The sequence below is a fragment of the Festucalex cinctus genome, chromosome 6 (genome assembly GCF_051991245.1).
Source record: "Festucalex cinctus isolate MCC-2025b chromosome 6, RoL_Fcin_1.0, whole genome shotgun sequence".
NCBI lineage: Eukaryota > Metazoa > Chordata > Actinopteri > Syngnathiformes > Syngnathidae > Festucalex > Festucalex cinctus.
The window spans coordinates 20,063,646-20,085,538 of record NC_135416.1 but is presented as its reverse complement, the minus strand read 5'-3'; the positions used below and the strand labels follow the sequence as shown (position 1 = coordinate 20,085,538).

Genomic DNA, 21,893 nt, shown 5'->3' with positions numbered 1-21,893 from the left:
CATCCAGTACCTCCCCTTGATGTGAGTCGTCCGTTGGAGCTTCAGGAGAAAATGGGAGGAACTCGGATCCATATGGTGGCACTATAAAGCTCCGTGATGATTTGCGGGCTTCATCAAAACATCGTCAAATCGCTTTTGACACTCACTTTTGACTGGCATCATCTTTTTACACCTGCTGCTGTTGATTTCATCATCAGGCCTTCCTTATTTTTAAAATAGGTATGTCCATTTCTCATTTTACAGCACATTCTATCCTTTTATGATTATGAATGAACCTTTTTTCTTGTGCTCTATCATCATCAGACATGAGGATACTTGGCCAGATTGCTTTCTTGCTTTTGCTGGGGGAGAGTTGGAGTAAGAATACAAAAGTTCAGTCCACCAAGAAATCTCCACATGGCACCCAAGCAGGCAACGGGGTCAAGCCTTCACCCGAGGCTGTTCTCTCAAACAACAGAGCTAGTGGAGGTACCAGTGGTGGTAACTCCACAAGGGATGATGCTGCAGGAACTCGAGTAACTAAACAGCAGACAGATGAAATGAGGTTGCACTTTCTCAAGAATCCTCGCGTTACGTGTAACGATGGGACGCCAGCTGGGTGAGACTTTATTTCATGTTTCATCTTTTAGTGCAAATTCAATTCTCCTTGGGGGATTATTAAAACTATTACAAAGGCATAATTTTGAGATGCTAGCTGAAGCTCACCATCAACTTGTGATTCTTCACTTTAGGTTTTACCTAAAAGAGATCCGAGGAAGCCGCAGATGGCTGTTATTTCTGGAAGGTGAGTATTTTAACACTGGTTAATTTGGTCCCCAAGAGGTCAGCTTGTTTGGCGTTGACTCCCCCTTTGGAATTCCGAATGGGATGTCATCTTCTGTTTTTCTCCTTTTTTTGGTTTCAACAGTCTTCTGCGTATTTCGGATTAGATTAATACGCATAGCTGATGCTTCAAATTTTAGTCTAAACAGAGTAAAATGAACAATTGGATGAGAGTAAATTTTACTCAAAGTATTTTTACTGTGAACAAGAGAATTTGCCTGTCCTGTGAAAAAAAATATTTAAAAAAATTCACTTAGATATTAAGTAAATTTTGCAAGGAGAGATTTTGACTAAATTTTACTAGTTTATTTAAAAAATATTAATAAGAAAGTCACTCAAGGGTTGAGAAACAAATCCACAGCTTCAGGTGGGGAGACAGCCAATCTAGTCCCTGAGCCATGATGCTCGTACTGTGTTAGTAAAATCACTCGTCAGCTGGAATCTCCGTACCTCCAATATTAGCAAACAGTAGGAGTGGCATAGCTCGGGTGGTAGAGTGGCAGTCTCCAAAGCTAAAGGTTGTGAATTCGTTCCTAACCATTGTGTAACTTTAAAAAATAAAATAGTAAAATGTACTCATAAAATGTCCTCAATTATCTGAGTGAAAAAAACTTTACTATGTTTTGTCATGGGATACACATTAAAAATACTTTAAGTAAAACATACTCTGAATATTTTACTCTCTTCCAAGTGTAAATTTTACTCTATTTAGAGTGGGACCAAATAGGCTCTGTTAAGAGCAAAATTTAAAATGTATTGTGTACCTTGTGTATTTTGTAAGTTAGTGGTAATAAAATCTACTACGTCATTATGACGATGATCAAATATGAAAACAAAATTCATTAACAATATCAAATTAAAGGATACATGCTTGAGTCAAGGCTGCAGGTGCATTGCCCTCCGACGCACATTCATCACTTAAACAGGCCTCTGTGATTGACTAACATTTGTTTCTCATCCTGTGCCCGGATGTTAAACATGAGTTTTCCCTATTTTTAGGTGGTTGGTGCTGCTACAGCAAAGAGACCTGTGATTCCAGGTATCAAAATATCCCTCGACTAATGAGCTCATCGGGTTGGCCACAGACAAAAACTGGTAAGTTAACTTACTGTTTACACACTCCCGTAATCAATCTTGCTATTTGCATGTTAAGAGCTAGATAAGAAGCTGTTTGTCACATTCACTGCCAGTCCAGCAAAAATGCATCATTTGACATCTTTTTCCGTCAATGGCAGTGAATGAGTTAATTACTGATTGCTTAATTTACAGGATGCGGCATACTGTCATCCCAAGTAGCAGAGAATCCTTATTGGCACAACACAAACTTTGTGTAAGAATCTCCATAATTGCACGTTTTGGGAACTGTGGGATGGGTTACAGATCATGGGTTCATGATTCGAGTGGATGTGTGCTTTTCTGTAGAGTCATCCCATACTGCTCCAGTGATGTATGGAGTGGCACTGGGCCTGCCGCGACACCTCCTCCAAATCAACGCCAAAGAAGAGAGAAAGAACGGAATAGAAATACAAGTGTGTCTCTGCAGAAAGAAAGCTAGATATACATCATTTGCTAATAACAATAGCACACCTGCATTCAACGTCTGTATTTCTTCCCAGCTGAGTATGCTTTCATGGGATCGCTCATCATCCGAGAGGTCATCAAAGACCTGATTCCCAAAGGGATCAAGCAGGCCAAGGTGGTTTTGTTGTCTGGCACAAGGTAAGCTCATTTCACTGTTCAAGCTGTTAATACTGACTGCCTTTTGTAAACAAAATCATTTCTGGTGAACATCACATTTTTGACAAAAATGCTGCCTCCCCTGCCACCTAAAATAGAATCCTATGTTAGTTTGGATTAACGTTTGTGAGTTGGCATGTTGGACAAGTTGTGGTAGTAGTTGTTCATTCTGACTGTGTGCACCACTGCCAACCACCCTGTGATTGACATATGATCAGTCCATGGCCGACCACTAACCCGAGTCAGGCAAATGGATGGAGCTGGTATGTCCATCCGTTAGCTTTGATAGGCTTGTTAGTTTTTCCCTGTAAAAGCTGCTTAACAATGTATAATTCTAATCTTCCTGAAGTGCTGGGGGTACAGGAGTCTTGCTGAATATCGAGAGAGTGGCCAATTATCTGGAGCAGCTTGGCGCAGAGGCACAGGTCCGCGGTCTGGTGGACTCCGGCTGGTTTCTCGAAAGTAAACACCAGAGATCACCGAACTGCCCTGAAACAGTTACCTGTTCACCTGAAGATGCTATCAAGGCCGGCCTAAGGTAAAAATATCTAAACAGCCTGGCATTATAATTCTCTGCAAAATGGTAATGCATGTCATTCAAACTTGACAGATATGTTGACATTTATAACATTAATTTTGTCAGGTTGTGGAATGGTGTGGTGCCTGATAGGTGTCGTCGGCTATATAAGAAAGGGGAGGAGTGGCAGTGCTTCTTTGGCCACAAGCTGTATTCTACCTTGACTTGTAAGTGGCACTCAAAATCAGATTAAATGAATTCAATAGCAGATATTCCTTATTCTTTACAAAAATAGCTTGTAAGAGTTTAATTTAAGAGCTGATATTGACCCATTTTTATGTCTGTCTTGATAACCAAAATCACTTTAGTTCTTGCGTCAACAACTATGGGATTGTACTACCAAAAACAATGCTTTCAGGCATTCCATGTTTTCTTTTATGTCTCTTAGTTATGTTATGTTTAGGGGTGTCAGGCGATTAAAATTATTAATCTATTAATCGCATGACTTCAATAGATAACTCACGATTAATCGCAAGTTTTATATCTGTTCTAAATGTACAATAATTTTTCCCCCAAAGTTTTCATACTCTTAACATAAAAGTGGAGAAAATGTTAAACTAATAGAAATGAATATGGCTGCATCGTTTAGCCATTGATACACTAATTTTATAATAATTCATAACATGGTGTTAAAATTAAAAAGATGTACTGTACTCCATAAAATGAGTGTGATGTTGATTTGTGTTGAGGTCAAATTTTCTGCCACTAGATGGCATAATTGCATTTGTAAGATGTCAACAGCTCAGTGCAGTTCTCTTTTCATACTAACAGCTATCTAATCTTTTACATTGAGCTTTTTTTTTTTAAATTTGCAAATTACAACCTGACCCCAGTCTCCAAGAATTTGTGAATTATTATTAATTTCATTGCTGCTAAATTTTGACATGGACGTGTCTGCTGCGTTGCGACTGGAATTTCACCAGTACAGGCTTTCCAAGTAAGGGGCGTTAAAATAAAAAACAAAAAAACACACACACAAAAAAAAAGTGGCATTAAAGGAACTTCAAATTAACTCAAAATTAATGCACTAATTTTTAAAACCCATAGTTATGTTAAATCATATTTTATTTTTCAATAAAGAAAGGTTCGCTGATTGCTCGAGAGTCCTTTTTTCATTTCAACTCAGCGACAGAATTTCTCAGCATTATTTCTCTGAGTTCAATTCTGACGTTAAAATATTTCTTATTTTGTCTGCAGCCCCTCTATTTGTTGTGCAGTGGCTGTTTGATGAGGAACAGCTGAGGGTGGAGAACATCTACATTGGAGGGCAGCACATGAGCAATGAACAGTGGCTATACATACAGAACCTAGGCAGAGAGTTGAAGAACTCCTTGAGAGATGTCACGTATGTTCCCAATGAATTGTTTGGTGGAGCAAAATATAATTTCGTAATGACCCTTCAAATGACTTGCCCTTTTTTGTTTGTGTGATCCTTTTAGAGCAGTATTTGCGCCTTCCTGCCTCTCCCATACAGTGATCACCAAAAGGTATGCTGTGTTAATTACGCACTACTACAGTATAAATTTTAGGAACTTTTTCACCTAAAGAACATTTATTCCTACGAACCGGAGATGGTTGTTGATACTTGTCGTTCTCTCAGCAACTGGATGACTTTCCAAGTTCGAGGCACTTCTCTGCCGCGGGCCCTGCACTGCTGGGACAGGAGCTTGGAAGCCACACGTAACAACAGAACTCCAGCCAAAGGCTGTCCATTCCACCTGGTGGACGGATGCCATTGGCCTCAGTGTAACCCCACCTGTCCGACCCTGGTGGACCAGGCAACCCAACAAGAGCTCACCTTGCTCCAGACGCTAGTAGCCATGGGTCTTGACCTTCGGAAGCTGGGCTTGAATCCTAAAAAAGACACAAATTTCCTTGTAAGCATGGACAGCAATGGTGACTAATATAAGTTAGAAGAGAGGCAGAGTCAGGTGATCACTTTTTATGTAACCACTAAAATAGTCATGAAACAACAGGCGCAACATATGCTCCAAGAGTCAAGCTGAGACTGAGTGGTCAAGCTTTTTTTTTTCTCTCTTTATTTTTTTCCTTTTAAACTTGAACAGGGTAAGTCTTTCAAGTTCTAGCAATGGGTATGTAAAACAACACACTTCAAACCTTGAACTGAGCATGGTAGAAAGGAGTGTCACTTTTATAGAAGACATGATGATCCTGCAAAATGTCAGAATTCAGCATCACTTGAACAGGTTTTGTTTCATGGCTAGCAACTTTTTTTTTCTTTAAACTAGCTTGGCATGTATATTTATTTATGTAGTTTCTACCCAGGCATTTGTCAGTTTAGTCATGGATTTCACCAATCTACCATTATTTTGCTATTTTTTTTCTAACTCAAAACTGTAAACATGCAAGCCCAACACATTGACTGATTTCTATATCTTTTCTATAGCCCACAAGGCTACGCTGACACATATATACATATTTATACACATAGTTTACTGCATGTTAAAGTAACCACTTTCTTTCATTTGTTGGCTTTGATGTATTTAACAAGGGTATTATAATTCAGTCAAATTTATTCCCAATAAAGACTCAATTTAAAAAAAAAAAAAAAAATCTGTTTTTGTTTTCCTTCGGGGGGGGGGGGGGGTTGCATGATTAAAAAGAAACGATTAAATTACGGTCACAGATCGTGCTTCTTTGGTCACTGCATTCTGTGCTTCATATTGTTGTTAACCATCTTTGTTCATACCGCTTATCATCACTGAGGTTGCCGCAGAGTTTGATTCTATTCCAGTTGACCTCAGGTGAAAGGTACACCTTGGATTGGTCGCCCTCGCCAGCAAATTGCAGCGCATGTGGTGCACGTACAGACAACTATTCACACTCATATTTACAACACACCCTCAAATGAACCTAATATGCAATATGCATTTTTGTTGTTATTGGTATGTGGGAGTTACCCACAGAAACTCCACGTAAGAAATGAGAGGACATGTAAACTACTCACAGGAAGGTCAGAGTCCAGAGTCCAGATTCGAACCTCCAACCCCAACCTCAGAACTGCAGGCGAGTGTCCTAATCACTGGCCACCTGGACAAATAAAACAATAATAACATATCAAAAGATCCAGTGAAAAGTTAATCATTTGATTAATGAATCATGTTCTGAATCTTATTATGTGGAATTTGTTCGAAAATGACGAAAATGGTCACAAACAAAATCTAAAATGTGTAGTTATTCATCCACACCACGCGAAGGCGCTAATTTAAATTCGATGTTTGTATTCTTCGGGAATCGAATTTAAAGCAATATTTTAAAACGACAATAAATACCTGAAAAAATACATTAACTATATTTAATTACAAGAAACCAAAGTAGCTATCGAAAACATTAAATTGGAATTTATGATACTTGAAACACGCTTGCACATTTCCCATAATGCATCGCGACTACGTTGCACTTCCTCTTTCCGCCATATTGCAGAACCGGTGAGATGTCTTTTATTTTTGTCATGTTCAATCCATTCTATATCTACTTCATCTTATTGTTAAGATTCCCGGGGTTATAATAACTGTGAAGTGAATATATGTGGTATCGCTTTAAAGTGATTATCGTCCTTTTCTAGCACATTACGGCATCATTTGAGCGACTTTTTCAATATGCCATCCGTTCTCCTCAGCCGACCAGTGCTTGCCTTGCCTTGCCTGAAAGGCGCCTTGGAAATGGCTAACTGTTTGCAACGGAGACTTATTATTATTATTATTGTTATTAACTGAGCATAGACGTCGCTTCGTAAGCTCTGCTGCGAGTACTTGAAAATATTGTACTCAGTAGAGCGTTTTCCAAGTGTCGACATTTGAACGGCGTCTCTTGACTACCTCATCGCGAATCACTGCTAGTTTAGCAACCTCCGAAAGACGACAACATGGTCTTTGTCTGTGATGGACCGTGGTAAAATGTATAGACATTTTGCGTTTATACCATGATGCGATTGTCGTGAAGTGAAATTGCAACGAAACTGCCGTTAGCTATTTCAGTAGATCCGTGTTGGTCTTTACTGCTAAATATCCAGATTCAGAATAGTTGAGTGTGAATTTATAGTACTGTATATATTTAGACAGTTTATTCAGTTATGCAAGCAGTGGATGTACCACCAATTAAAATCAAAACAACCCTGTAATAGAAAAGTTTAAAAAAAAATGCTGTTGACATAATTCTTTAGCTTGATAAATCTGTATGTGTGAGGCTGTGAGCAATTAAGAAAATAAGGCTGTGAGTGAAGCTGTGCTCTTCCCTTCGATTTTTGGAAGTGAATACAGAATTGGTATATTAATTGAGCATTTTGTTTTCTGCAGGCATCATGGTGCGCATGAACGTTCTCGCAGATGCTCTGAAGTGCATCAACAATGCTGAGAAGCGTGGGAAGCGACAGGTCCTCATCAGGCCATGTTCCAAGGTCATTGTACGCTTCCTAACTGTCATGATGAAGCACGGTAGGTGTTGGTTACCTGTGTGGTTGACCATACAGATTTTCATGCATTTGCCAAAATCTGTCAGAAATTCTTTAACTGCGATTTTTTGTGTGTCCAGGTTACATTGGTGAGTTTGAGATCATTGATGACCATAGAGCCGGGAAAATAGTCGTCAATCTCACAGGAAGGTTGAACAAGGTAAAGTATTGACCCACTTCACTGAGCAGCTTCCTAACTGCTCACTCTGAAGTTATTAGCCTAATGACTGTTGCTTTTAAACTTACTTGATTGATGTCAATTTATGGTCCAATTATAATGCATACATTATATTTGTGCTTTTATTGCTTGTAGTGTGGCGTGATCAGTCCACGTTTTGATCTCCAGCTCAAGGAATTGGAGAAGTGGCAGAACAACCTTCTGCCCTCAAGACAGTTTGGGTGAGATTCATACACTTGGCAATACATTGTACCACTTATTTGGTGTGATATGTTGCAGTCAATAGTCTGGCTGTCAGTTTTTGGGCTGTGGTTAGGGTACGTTTTTGTGTGTAAGAAGCTTTCTGTACTTCAAAACTCTTTGCTTGTCAGCAAAAAATGTTTTTTTTGTAGTATATTTCAAGCTAACTAGTGTGTTAAACTAGGGGTGGCAAAATATATCGAAATTATGTCACAATCTCGAGCATCGAAATCAGAGTGGACGATCTTCCCACCCCAGCTGTCCCCCTCCTCCCAGGTTAAAAAAAAAAAAAAAAAGAAAAAAAAGAAAATGACGCATATCATGCAGCATATTGACCAAGTTAACATGCACTCGGTATTTGGGTTAAGTTCAAAATTTCGGTTTCTGAAACATTTGAGATAATCTGTTTAAATGTGTGGCAGTTGCTCCTGTATACACGGTGATTGTGCTGAATTGTAATGCGCCGTTCGCAGGCGCGACGCACGGGCAACGCAGTTGCGTAAATAGACATTTCAGCTTTTAACTTTCTACGTTTGACAAAAGACATATCTATGCTGATTCACAAATACACACCGTGTATTGTGGCCGTAGACAGAAAATACACATTCTCTGATCAAAGTGCAAACTGAAGCACCCTGCCAAGTTTTCCTATATTTTGAGGCTAAATAGGTCTATATGTTGGACTATGTTGTCTCCCGATTTCATGAATGAAAATTGCATTTAATTAGTCATTTAATTAACGAGGTGCGGGTGCTGCCACCGCAGCCTCTTTTAATGTACATGTAGTGTTTGTGAACTAATTAGGCCGAGCGGCAAACAAACCAACTCTTTAATGACCATTTGCAAGTAACGATTGGCTGTAACCATGTCAAAAGACATCAACTCCGAACACACTTAGCTTACCAAAACAAAACTCTGTGTTGCCTTCACGGCCCATGTGCAGTGTTTACATGTAATGTTTCATGCAACATGAGAAGTTAAAGATATGTTGAAGTGGTGAAGCCACTAATTTGTTTAAAGTATTATTATAATCTGTACTTCATTTCTTACTGATTTACAGTTAAAGCCATACATGTCTGCCAGAAGTATGTTGTTTGTCATGGTGAACAAGACTACATGACATGTTAATGTAGTAAGTTTAAACTAGGGGTGCACCGATTGATCGGCCGGCCGATTTATCTGCCCCGATTTCCTTAATTTTAGAAGATCGGTGATCGGCCGATCACATAAAAATAAACCGATCTTTTCCACCAATCTCATCTCCCTCCTCAGAGGTCTGAAAAAGTCAGCCACTGTCCTCTTCTGCTGAGATGACTAATCGGATTTTCATTTTTATTTGAGAGAACTACTTCACGTTAGTTAAAACAACCCGTTTGTATTATTTCGACAATATTGCTCAATGTTTTCCTTTAAAACAAGATTGGAACACTGAAGGCATGCGTGTAATGGGAAAAAAAATCGGGATCGGCAAAAATCGGAATCGGCAGGTCAGACTTTTTAAAAGATCGGTGATCGGCCGGAAAATTGTGATCGGTGCACCCCTAGTTTAAACATGTAATTGTAATAGAAAAAAATATTAAGGCAGCAAGGCTTCATTTGCCTTTATCTTAAGATCCCGTAATATATAATAGATCTGATATTTGTTATAATTAACTTTTTGTTGGGTAAAAAAAATTCATTGAAAAGGACCTTGATTAAATAATTGCATATGATATTGCAATCACATTTTTTTCCCCTCAATTAGATTATTTTCCATAATTGTTCAACCCTAAAACTTAAAGTACTGCATAGCCATGCAATAGCCAGGGGACCTGAATGGCAACAATCTGGTGGAATTGTTTGAGTGAATTTGACTTGTTCACTGGTAAATAGCACATACATGGTTATTTATAGCCTTATGCATGCTAAAATGACGAGTCAACGCAGCTACATAGTTGTGGGGTCCATCTTGGGAATGGGACATCCTTTGTCAATGTGTTATGCAATTCCTATTAGTTCTCACAGCTCCTAGCTACCTTATTCATCAATGCACTAGCCTTAATCACACTTTGGGTTTGTCAGCTGGCTTGCAATATCACAGGCTCAGGGCAGGGCCGTAACTTGTCATTTGGGGCTCAAGGTAAACAATACCACACCATTCGATATAGATTACCATTTACCACTGTTTGAAAGTCATTTTAGTTTGAGCACTTCCAATCCATTAAGTTTATGATGAAGGAAATGCTAATCTTGAATTTAAATTTGTTTTGAAATTGCTCCACTGAAAATGTTTCTAGACGATAAAAAATAGTTTGCTACTTAAATCCGAAGTGGATTTAATTAAAATAAATTTGATTTTACAAATAAAATCTCATCAGTAAGATTTAAAAATATGTATACAAATACATACCTTGGATTGAATGTCTGAATTCTTGAAAGAGATGATGTGATTATTAATTGTATCCCACTGAGGGGTGAACATTTGCTTGGATGTTGATTTCAGGGTTTGTTCAAGGTCACAACATTCACCAGACGTTCACCTGATGTTTTAAAGGAGGTTTTCTTGTTGCAAGGAAATTGTATTTTATTTATTTATGGTCCTAAATTATTTAGGGTGGGAAAACTGAATTAGAAGTCAAAGAACACATCTTAACCAGTGATAACCAATAGTTATGGAAAGCAGTGTAAATGGGGCTTTCCAAATTATTTTCACACTTTTATACAGTGTGGTTACTGACAAATGGTGAATTTTGGCCTTCTTTTCTCATTTTCTCCAGATACATTGTACTGACCACCTCAGCTGGCATCATGGACCATGAAGAGGCCAGACGGAAACATACAGGAGGCAAAATCCTTGGATTCTTTTTCTAAAATGTTCACTGAAAATAAAGTCAACCAGAGAAAAATGATTGGTTCTCTTGGCTTATTTCATTTCTTTTATAAACGATTTCTGATTTCAATATGAAAAGAATTGAGGTAAATTTCATTAGGTTCCTAAGAATGGAGATTAAACTGAAGAATTGGACTGTTTTCGCTGACCTGTAATTTCTCAAATATGCACTTGATTACATGCACTTCAAGAGCTGTTTTTTTTTTTTCTTTGTACTCATGTATTTTACAACCCCTCGATTTACTAATATCCACATTTAAAAAAGTACTAGCTGCGTAGTAATTTGATAGATTTATATTTCTGATCCTGCATGCCATAAACATGCGTGAAATGCATTTACCCTTTGTTCCATTGTGGAGCTCTGGACAAACGCATTCGAATGATAGTGTTAATATCGAGAAATTGAGGTAATTTAATTTTGTAATGTTGGCCCCAAAGGTGACAATGTGACGCTGTTGAGTGAAAATACTTTTGAGTTGCTCGCATCACCTGCTGTGCATTGACATTTTCTGTTAAACTACGATTAAAAGTGAGCTGTTCTTTCTGAAAAACTACATGAATGTGTACATAACGGTAACTTGTGTTACCTGAATGACCTTGCTAGCGCTCCAGTTGTCAGTTGCTGTTAAGTGTGAATTCTTGCAATATGTTGTGCAACTTGTGTAAATCCCGCAAACGTCTTGTCCATGAGTCCTTTGACCATTTCCAGTACTTTTTTTTTTTTTTTTTTTTGACAAGTTGGTTGGAGAAATTGACCTCATATAGAGTTGAACTCTAATGGGCTGCTAATGGAACATCGCTGTCCAAAATGCTCCTTGTGGACTCAAAACATGTTATATAGACTGCATCCCTCATGGCTTCACATCAAACACTGGCTTTTTAGGTGGATGCTTTTCTGCTCTGTTGGCAGATAACGTCTCACATCATGATATACTATCAACGTATATAATTGACTGAGTCTGATCTGTTTATAGTTGTAGCAACACCCCAAAGCTTTTTTTTTTTCTTTTTCCCTGTTCTGCTCTTGTATAAATTGATTCCCATTGAACCTTTACTACATGAAGTACTGCAAATTACACTGAATTACAAATGTATAATCTTAAATCTACATAAATTGGCATTGTCTGGCAGCCAAGTCTTTTATATTTAACACTTAGGCCGAGTAACATGGGTAAGAAAGTGAAAACAACCCTTCAGAAAGAAGACTGCCTTGTCCTTCTGTTGGCTACATCTGCGGATCAAGGAGCGCAACCCGGCAGCGCACCGGGATTTTTAAAGGCATAGTTGAAAACCCTACCAAGTCTAATACATTAAAAATTAAATAAACGTTTGGCCTGCTTTGATTAGTAGAGGCAACCATATTCTCATAATCCTGGCGTTTTTAGTAAGTATAAACAACCAAGTCCGGTAAACGCCCGAGATTTCCCTTTCCTTTTCGGGTACTGTAAGTGAAGACCTTTGATTGTGGGCTTTCTCCAAGTGACCACACGATGGCAGTAGCGTCGCGTTTGAACACCAGTACAACTGATGCATCAGTCTGCTCGGCAAGCAGGAATATTAATCATGATTGATTCAGAGAGATAACTGAATTAAAATTGGAATAGCGGAAAATGTCTGCAACGGGGATCTAATCGTGTTGTTTTTTTCTTTCTTTTTTTTAAGTAAATGTAAATAAATGTAGCCTATAAACATTCCCACGAGCGTTGCAAATAATGTGCCTTTAACCTTATTTTGTTTTTGAAACTGGTGAGCGTTTAAATTAATCATTGTCAATCTGACAATGAAGTTTTGACAAACAATAATGTGCGTTGCTCGGTGCGATTTGTGAACAACATATGTTGAGGCAAAGCGGACTTTCAATGCTTAACCCTGACCTTCTTGAGGATTAATAATAATAATAATTAAAAAACAAACAAACATGAATATCTCCATGCTTTTACCAACTAGGCTATTTAGTACAGACAGTTATTAGTTTCGACTACTTAAGTATCCTTTTTTAATTTTTTTTTTTTTTTGGTGATAAAAGTGATTGCTCATGTCACATGACTTTTCACTTCAACAACTCCATCCTCCTCAGCTAACTGTCAGCAGTAATAGCAGGATCCTTTGTGACAAATTTTGGCACATCCGCGTTGGTTGTGTGCAGTGGCGTTCCTTAGCAACTTGGCACTTGGCAACTTGGCACCCGAGGCAGGATTTCTGGTAGTGCCCCCACAGAGTGTGCACAACTTATTAGACCAACCACAAATCCGACCCCGCGCAACTTATTAGACCAACCACAAAATATTCCTCATAAACTCACACAGGGCACACGGTATCTTCACGTCTGTGGAATTTTAAAACCTCAGTAGCAGTGCAAAAGTAATAATGTAGTAATTGTACTACAATAAATCCCTGTATGGGATAATGACAGCCTCGCGAAGAACGAACTTAATTGTTTACATCAACCATTCAGAGTATTATCTCAGTATCGTGAATCAGGACTTGCAGAAGTTAGGTTTACATTTCACAAGAGTTGTTTGTTTTTTTTCTTGTGTGCTTTGCTTTCATTTCATTGTTGATGGTTCTGATAACAGGTTCTGATGATGCTGACCAATCGAGTGTACCTTATGCGAGAAAATTTATATTCGCATTCTTACTGACGAAATCTGCATTTAGAGCATCTCCCACACTTACTTTATACTTATTGGTACAACCGGCTGTCACACAGTGGTATTTTCGCTGTAGAGGAAGAAAATAACGTGGAAAGTATGCTGCGGAAAAGTTAACTTACTGTAACTGTGTCAACGCAAGATGGCTGCTGCCGGCTTCACTTTTCGCTGCAGCATGAGCAGCCCAGTTTATTTATGACGTCGGTGCTGTATCAGCCTGTGCATCCACCTGAGAGTCTTACCGTGATCTTTATTTTTATTTTATTTTATTTTATTTTATTTATTTTTTTATTTTTATTTTTATTTTTATTTTTTTATTAAGCTTTGAGCCAGGACGGCATAGTAGCGTTTTCATTTCATTTTCTTAACTAAAGCGCTATAGTTGTACACCTGTGTGGGTCGGCTAGCATCGGGCGAGGTAGCATCACGTTTACAGGTGGCGACTTGAATGACGTATGCACGCTTCTCTCGTAAAGCACAGCTCTATATCAATACCAGGATTATGCGTGGGCATGGTGATGTGATGAGCGCAGGGCTTCCATACTATATGTAAATCTGTGAATGAGCAGCGCTCGCTGGAACAGCTTTTGAGGATTTGAGGAAAAAAAAAACCTCTCTCTCCCTGTCGCCCTTTTTTGCTCACGAGCGCCCTAGCCCTAGCATCTGTCTATTCCATCTAATGGCAGTAGCGCCACTGGTTGTGTGGCAGAAAATAATGGGGTAGATGCCACGGAGGAGGCGGGACTTCCAACTTCACACACCAGCTCTGTTTCCGGTTCCTGTTTGTGGGCCTTTGGCCGTCTCCCGTAATTTGTGCTTCTGCCCTTGTGCCCCTCAGTTGCGCGTTCCCGTCGCCGGTGCGAGTGTGTAATGTGTCTATCTCAGTTGTCTGAAGCATTTCAGAGAGCTGAGACGCCCTTTGTAATTTGTAGTTGCTGAATCAGGTTTGCACATCTGGAACAGAAAAGAGACCAAAATGTCATAGCAGATGAAGAATCAAGAGGGTGGAGGGTATATAGTGCTGACCCATGACTTTTGTCCATATTGTTGTGAGCTGAAGGGTTGGATCCCAAAACGCAGACACAAATAAGATTTTTACCAATTTATTCACATTGTGAGGCAGAAACTAAGAGAGCTGTACTCAGGAACAGTTGAGCAATAATCCGGCAAAGGCACACATAATTCTCAGACCCTTAAATAGACAGTCAATCAATCTCATTGGTAGTGGCTAGACATGTGAGTACTAGTTCTGACATGGAATTCTCTGATTGGCTGTTAACCCAGAAATTACAGATAGTTTCTGACATCAACAAACATCATATAGCATAAAAGATTCCTCAGTAACACGATTAAAGATTCCTGACATAACAGTTCTTACAGCGAGTTCCAAACATCACATAACATCACACAGCCTAAAACTAGTTGAAACTAGATTAACAGGTCATGAACTCAAACCTAACCCAGGTGTGACCCCAGACATGAGACAAGACCCAAACATTACTCCTGCATGAATCGAATTGAATTGACTTCCATTTATCAGTAAATACTGTTGTTTCAAGGTGAATTGCGTGTCACACATACTGTTACTATGCTGCTTCTCTCTTGCTTTCCTTTTTCACATGCTCCCTCTGTCCGCCTTATTTAACAGGTTGATCCAGGTTGGTGGGAGGTTTGGCTGTCGATGCACGTGGGTTGCAATATGATGAATGGGATAGTTAGCAGGCAGTGAATTTATAGCTGTGAATGCAGCCATCCATCGTGGCGCGCGTCCCGTAGCTGTCCTCAAGGGCGTCACGCTCCTCCAGAGTCCTATCTTAGGTGACTAACCTGGAGATCCGTCTGCTGTCGTCGTGGAAGCAATGCGACGCTGCAGCTGTCCTCGTTGCATGTTAAGCAACGGTTAATTAGCAGGCATTGAGCACAGGTTGTTAATGTACACATAATAGAGGGAGGCCAATGAGTGCTAGCGAGAGTTTATTAATCAGGCTTCTCATTTGTTCGCCATAGATCACCTTGAGCATACACTGCAGTCTGGATATCTCTGTGGACGATGTAGGCTGTTGAAGTGTCGATCACCGGATAAGAGGTGCTAAATGATGAGTGTTCGTTGACAGTGTTGCCGGTAACGCGTTACTTAGTAACGCGTTACTCAAAAAAGTTGCTTTCTAAAGTAACTAATAGTCTAACGCGTTACTTCATTCTACAAAGTAGTCTGATTAAAGTTACTGTCCAGAGAATCAATGCGTTACTCCACATTTTCATGACGAAGACAAACTATCTCACTGTTGTAACAGTCACAAACAACTACGAAGATGAGGCAGAAGTCATTGATCACCACACTGAATTCAGCCATGGTCTGGTCATGAATGGTTTGCACATTCAAAACAAAAGTGATGATACTTGTACTACTAGTTTTATTAACCAACAGGCACACAACACAACAAAAAAAGTGTGCATTATGGACCATAAAAGTGGTAAAAAAAATAATTTATTTCCATCCTCAACTGGTCCGTGAAGCATTATGGGATGAGGTCGTCTCCGCCCTCTCGCCAGGGGGAGTGACGTCAGACAAGTTACGTTTTCAGTAGGGGTGGAACAAAAAAACGATTCGACCGAACCATCGTTCGTCAAGGGGAGCTAAACGACCGTATCGGTTGCGAGTGAGGCTTTATGGTTTTCATAACAATAGCAAGAGTTCTGCGCCGTGCTCTACTTGTTTTGTTTACATTTCAGTAGCATCACCATTCAAGCTACTTCCGTGTTTCCGTGCTCGCGACACGGCGCGCGCGCGCGCAACGAGTGACAACATACAAATGGAGACAGTTAGCAGAAGCCGGTGCCGTACATCTCGGTATTTCCCATGGCTATCGAGTCCTCTCGGTGCACTTGTATGTCCCGGACCGGCGTTGGTACTGCGCGCGAGCCAAAAAGAATAACTCCCGTGACGATCCAATGCATGGATTCAAACGACACAGGTATGTCCCACAGCCAACACACCAGCTAAGCTAAAAGCACACTGCAAGTATCTCATTTCTCAGTTTGTGGCTCCCTGTCAATGTCTACAACTAGCATGAGCAGCAGATAGGAGAACTGAGACGTGCCCGCGATTACAACAGCCCAAAAAACAAAATATAAACAGTAGTGATTCTGTGGTCATCATCGTGTCTCAGATTAAAAAAACAAAAAAAGATGTCATACATTAACCAAAAATGAAAGTGATGACAAAAGAAAAAACAATTGTTAAATACAAAAATTGTTGATTAAAAAGGGAAATGAACTTTTGGAAATATTTTTGCATATATTAAGTGGTTAAAATGTGTTTGATAGATTTATTGTTCCATAAGGTGGCTTCATATTTCTTTTGGCTGGACGGTAGGTTTATTTCATGTCTTAAATTTATGTTTCTGAAATACTTCACAATGTGCAAATATTCTGTTTAATTGTGTTGGTGTCTGTCTAAAGGTTAAATATTTATATTTAACATTAAATTATCAACCTTTTGTTTTCCTGATCCTTATTTTGAAGAGAAAAAACAAACAAACCAAAAAACAATTATAACTGTCAATAACTACTAATAAATATTTAAACTGATACATGTGTACACACTGGAATAGCGGAACAAACAAACAATAGAGGAATTTAGTGGATTTTCATTTTCAACCTGGATAGATTTTTATTTTTTGTTTTATAAAAAGTATTTACGTTACAAGAAGTCAAGAGAGACTGCTTATTTTGTTTTTCATAAAAAAAACCTTTATTTTCATGTTAAAAATGCACTTTCAATAAAGTATTTGGAACTCCGTTTCTACTGCATTATTTTTATGTTGAGATGGTGTTATCGGCAGCTGCTGAAAGTAACTAAAAAAGTAACTTTTAATCTAACTTAGTTACTTTTAAAATCAAGTAATCAGTAACGCAATTTAGTTACTTTTAAAACCAAGTAATCAGTAAAGTAACTAAGTTACTTTTTCAAGGTAACTGTGGCAACACTGTTCGTTGACATTGAACAGGAAATGTTAGGCTTTCTCTGCTGGCCTGAACTTGGCTGTACTGTTAAGAATGTTAAATATTTTGTTCAATTAGATTTCAACCTCTGTGCTGCTATGTGAATTTCAAATTGGTCTTCACATGGCATCATTTCTGTACTCTGGTTGGTTTGTCAGCGCAAAGCTTGTTATTTCAACTAGCAAAATACAAATATAGTAGGTAAACATCAAACGTTTGAGTGACTCCAAAGGTATATTTACACTCTTTCTTCCTCAAAATTCAGAATTTTTCAACTATAAATGTAAAATGTAGATGTTTCACTACTGATGTGACTATTCTCAGCCAAACTCTGGTGAGGCGAGCCTCGCTCGACCAAATTTAGGCTGATGTGGATTAAAACTGTCTTCCGATGTTTAAATACAACACCAACCAATAATTAAGCCGAGTCATTGATGGCAATTGTTCACGACTGCATGGAAAAGGTGTAGAGTGCAGTTAAAATAATGTACTATAAAACTGAGAAGACAAACCGCTCTCATCCAAACTTGTTTGCACATTTGTCAGACATTTCTGCCAACTCGGAGGAATGCTGTTTACTGCATGCTCAGCTCAACATGGTGGCTGCATCACAGGAGGTCATTCCTACATGGGTTAGCACGAAAAACAGATTTGTCTCTTAATCATTTAAACATCTACAAGCTAGAGAGCTATCAAAACTCTTTTTTTTTTTTTTAATAATAAAGACTTGCTTATTGGTTCTTTTTGTAATATCACATCACAAGACGCTAGCCAAACCCCAACATTCGGCTGCTTCTAAGACGCTATGTTAGCTAGAGTTGGTAGCCGGCCGGCTTGACAGCGAACAGCAGCGTGATGGAAGATTCCAGTAGAAGTCTGACAGGCAGGCGAGGCTGAAGAGAGCAACGTGGTATCCTTGTCAAGATGATGCAGAGAAACTTCCAAATGATGGAAGTTAACACCTCATGAGTTGCTAATAGCTATTAGCTAGCTGTTCAACATAAGGTAGCCGACAGTAAATTCCCAGCTAAAGAGGTGTTTGCGATATAGTGCTTCAAAAATGTTTACAAATGAAATGACATTTAAGTGTTTTTGGATAATAACTTTCGGTATATTTTGTGTGTAATAACCGTTTTTAAAGGGTAGCATTCATTGCTCACAAATTGTCACTATTCGCCGGGGTTAGGTACCAAGCCCTGATGCAAATAGGTAGAGTTCACTTTATAAATTGTCATGTTATATCAGGAACGTTCAGACTCCTATTCAATATTTGATACCATCTGCTAATTTATGGCTCTGCTTATTCTGGACAGGTGGCCAATCGCCGCGCTTGTCCATGTGCATTCACTGTGTAAGTCAAATAAAACATTATGACCTGTAAACATGAGCATTATACATTGCAAATACTGCAAACATACTTTTCAAATTAAGCAAGAATCTTTATAGTAATCCTTTGATTATTCCTCACCATTGTATTATTTATTAATGAATGAATTAATTAATTTATTTATTTTTCTCCCTGGTTAGTTGGCTACACTTGTAGCAATAATTGCCACTTTTTGTTCTCAGCAATTATCATGGTTATACTGTTATTACCAGGGTTGGGAGAGTTACTTTAAAAATGTATTCCAATACAGTTACTAGTTGGCACAGGCCACCCCATTCTAGGCGAAGATTTTGATACCTAAGTCTTTCGTGCCAGTTTCACATGTATCCAGTATTTTATGCCCCAAATGTGGGGGAAACATGCTGCTCACCTTGTTCAAGGATATGTCCACTTCAAAAAGGTTTATAATTGCCTAGCGATGCCTCAAGATGGTGGCAATGCTCTACATGCATCTCCTCAGCTGATACCGGCCGATACTGCAAAACTGGGTATCGGGTTCCAAAAAATGGTATCGGAACAACACTACTTGTGAGTTCTGCATACAGCCCGCTCAAGATTCTTAGTCAAGGTTTCTCCATCAAGTGGTTTCTTCAAGGCCATTTGAATCCAGTCCTGCTCTGTTATGACTTTGTATTTTTTGTATTTAAAGACTCTGTTTCCCAACTTCCATGTCTTGTCCTAATTTCACATCTAACGTGACATACACTGAAACAAATATATGTATATATATATATATATATATATATATATATATATATATATATATATATATATATATATATATATATATATATATATATATATATATATATATATGTATATATATGTATATATATATATGTATATATATGTATATATATATATGTATATATATGTATATATATATATATGTATATATATGTATATATATATATGTATATGTATATATATGTATATATATGTATATATATATATATATATATGTATATATATGTATATATATATATGTATATATATGTATATATATATATATGTGTATATATATATATATATATATATATATATATATATATATATATATATATATATATATATATATATATATGTGTATATATACATATATATATATATATATATATATATATATATATATACATATATATATATATATATATATATATATATATATATATATATATATATGTATATATATATATATATATATATATATATATATATATATATACATATATATATATATATGTATATGTATATATATATATATATATATATATATATATATATATATATATATGTATATTTTGTTCGTCTCTTGTGTGCCCTGCGATTGGCTGGCAAGCAGTCCAGGGTGTCCCACGCCTATTGCCCAGAGCCAGCTGAGATAGGCTCCAGCACCCCCCGAGACCCTTGTGAGGAGCAAGTGGTTCAGAAAATGAATGGATGGATGGAAGAAAAGGCCATTTCCCTCAAATATTGTTCACGAATCTGTTCGTGACCATTTCTCCTTTGCCGTGATAATCCATCCCACCTCACAGGTGTGGCATATCAAGATGCTGATTAGACATCATGATTATTGTCTAGATGTACTTTGGGCTGGCCACAATAAAAGGCCACACTGAATTGTCCAGTTTTCTTTCTTGTTGGGGTCAGCAAACCATTCAGTATCTGTTTATGACGACCATTTGCCTCACAAAATGTAACATTTAATTTCCATAGTGTTGCGTTAATATTTTTGTTCATTCTAGGCTCTCTGAAAAAAAGTCTACCTTCAGGGTGAATCTGCAAGTATTTGGGTAACGCTGTCTTGACAGTTGCAGCAGAGGAGAGGATGTTTTAGTGTGTTACTTTTAGAGTCCCTTCTCAGATACGCATGTATTTTCCAATGACATCATCGTGCCACCGCCGCCTAGTAAAAGTTGAAACATAGTTGAAGTGTCAACTTTTACGTTTCAGAGGGGCAGTGTGATCAGATACAATATAAATCAAAGAGTTCTGGGGCTTATGTTAATGCTTTTAGGTTTCATTCAAGCGTGTCATTGTATTTGTAGAGAGAGATCACAGCTGTAGGAATGTGGCTAGCGGCGTTGCGGGGATGTAGGGGTGGTGCGGGTTCTTGGAGATGTCTGAGGTCACAATGTGTTGACAGCTTCCTGAGGCAGATGGGAGCGCAAAAGATGCTATGCCTCACAACACAACACTTTGTATTTGTCTGTAAATAACACTTTCCAAGGGTTTGTTGGAGGATAGAGGTGGTTTGATGGAAGATAGCGAATGTGTGTTCATGTGGCAATTTTGGATTGAAAAAAAATTACATTTGCAAATATATGCAAACAGAGCAGGCCGTATGTTAAAGTGGAAGTCAACCATAACATTTCTTGACAATAATATGTTATATGTGACCTCACTAGTCTAAACATGATGTTCTGATTAATTACATTTGTGGAATATGAGCTATGAAGCAAAATCCAGCCGTTTTTATCCATATCATGGGGCGGCCATTTTGCCGCTTGCTGTCGACAGGAAGATGACATCAATGTCGCTCAGGGCAGAGGCAACGCCCAATCAGAGCTCACTTGTTGTCTCAAGCTGCACTGTGATTGGTTGTTACCACATTGATGTCATCTTCAGTCGACAGCAAGTGGCAAAATGGCCGCCCCCTGAGATGGTTTTTGCCACTTAACTCATATTCCACTAACACAATATTAACCAGAATACCAGATTTAGACTAGTGGGGCTGCATGGTATATATTATTGTCAAAAGAAAATTTTGGGGTTGACTTCCCCTTTAACAGTCATTGAGAATATTGATGTCTTTAAGTGACCATGATAAAAGAGAACATTTAATTCAAAATCTCACCTCCCAGGTTTGAGAGGCAATAATTACATCGCTCCTCTTTCACTCTCATCATCACTCGGCCTCATCCTTTATAGCTTGTGGGTTCAAAGGTCAAAGGAG

General features: G+C 38.3%; 2 protein-coding genes and 1 long non-coding RNA gene across 3 annotated transcripts; 2 read left to right on the top strand and 1 right to left on the bottom strand.

Annotated features, from left to right (window-relative positions):
• The first annotated feature begins 305 nt into the window (after positions 1–305).
• On the top strand, positions 306–5,391 carry notum2 (notum pectinacetylesterase 2). The gene is made up of 11 exons (XM_077524705.1): positions 306–598; positions 732–784; positions 1,822–1,917; positions 2,092–2,152; positions 2,245–2,351; positions 2,439–2,541; positions 2,909–3,097; positions 3,203–3,303; positions 4,334–4,481; positions 4,576–4,623; positions 4,737–5,391. The coding sequence occupies exons 1-11, from the start codon at positions 306–308 to the stop codon at positions 5,038–5,040; spliced, it is 1,503 nt and encodes a 500-aa protein (XP_077380831.1). The 3' UTR covers positions 5,041–5,391.
• Positions 4,732–6,213, bottom strand: LOC144020848 (uncharacterized). The gene is made up of 3 exons (XR_013283985.1): positions 6,105–6,213; positions 4,935–4,990; positions 4,732–4,854 (listed from the first exon to the last, which is right to left on the bottom strand). It is a non-coding gene; the product is annotated as an uncharacterized LOC144020848 (long non-coding RNA).
• A 312-nt stretch (positions 6,214–6,525) lies between these two features.
• Positions 6,526–10,913, top strand: rps15a (ribosomal protein S15a). The gene is made up of 5 exons (XM_077525244.1): positions 6,526–6,585; positions 7,453–7,590; positions 7,688–7,767; positions 7,921–8,006; positions 10,782–10,913. The coding sequence occupies exons 2-5, from the start codon at positions 7,458–7,460 to the stop codon at positions 10,873–10,875; spliced, it is 393 nt and encodes a 130-aa protein (XP_077381370.1). The 5' UTR covers positions 6,526–6,585; positions 7,453–7,457; the 3' UTR covers positions 10,876–10,913.
• The last annotated feature ends 10,980 nt before the right edge of the window (positions 10,914–21,893 follow it).

Excerpts from the sequence above, each read along its gene's own strand:
- rps15a (XM_077525244.1), top strand. The coding sequence starts at position 7,458 with ATGGTGCGCATGAACGTTCTCGCAGATGCTCTGAAGTGCATCAACAAT. Across the intron at positions 7,591-7,687 it reads AACTGTCATGATGAAGCACG|GTTACATTGGTGAGTTTGAG; the intron begins GTAGGTGTTGGT and ends TTGTGTGTCCAG. Across the intron at positions 7,768-7,920 it reads TCACAGGAAGGTTGAACAAG|TGTGGCGTGATCAGTCCACG; the intron begins GTAAAGTATTGA and ends TATTGCTTGTAG.
- notum2 (XM_077524705.1), top strand. The coding sequence starts at position 306 with ATGAGGATACTTGGCCAGATTGCTTTCTTGCTTTTGCTGGGGGAGAGT. Across the intron at positions 1,918-2,091 it reads TTGGCCACAGACAAAAACTG|GATGCGGCATACTGTCATCC; the intron begins GTAAGTTAACTT and ends CTTAATTTACAG. Across the intron at positions 2,542-2,908 it reads GTTTTGTTGTCTGGCACAAG|TGCTGGGGGTACAGGAGTCT; the intron begins GTAAGCTCATTT and ends ATCTTCCTGAAG.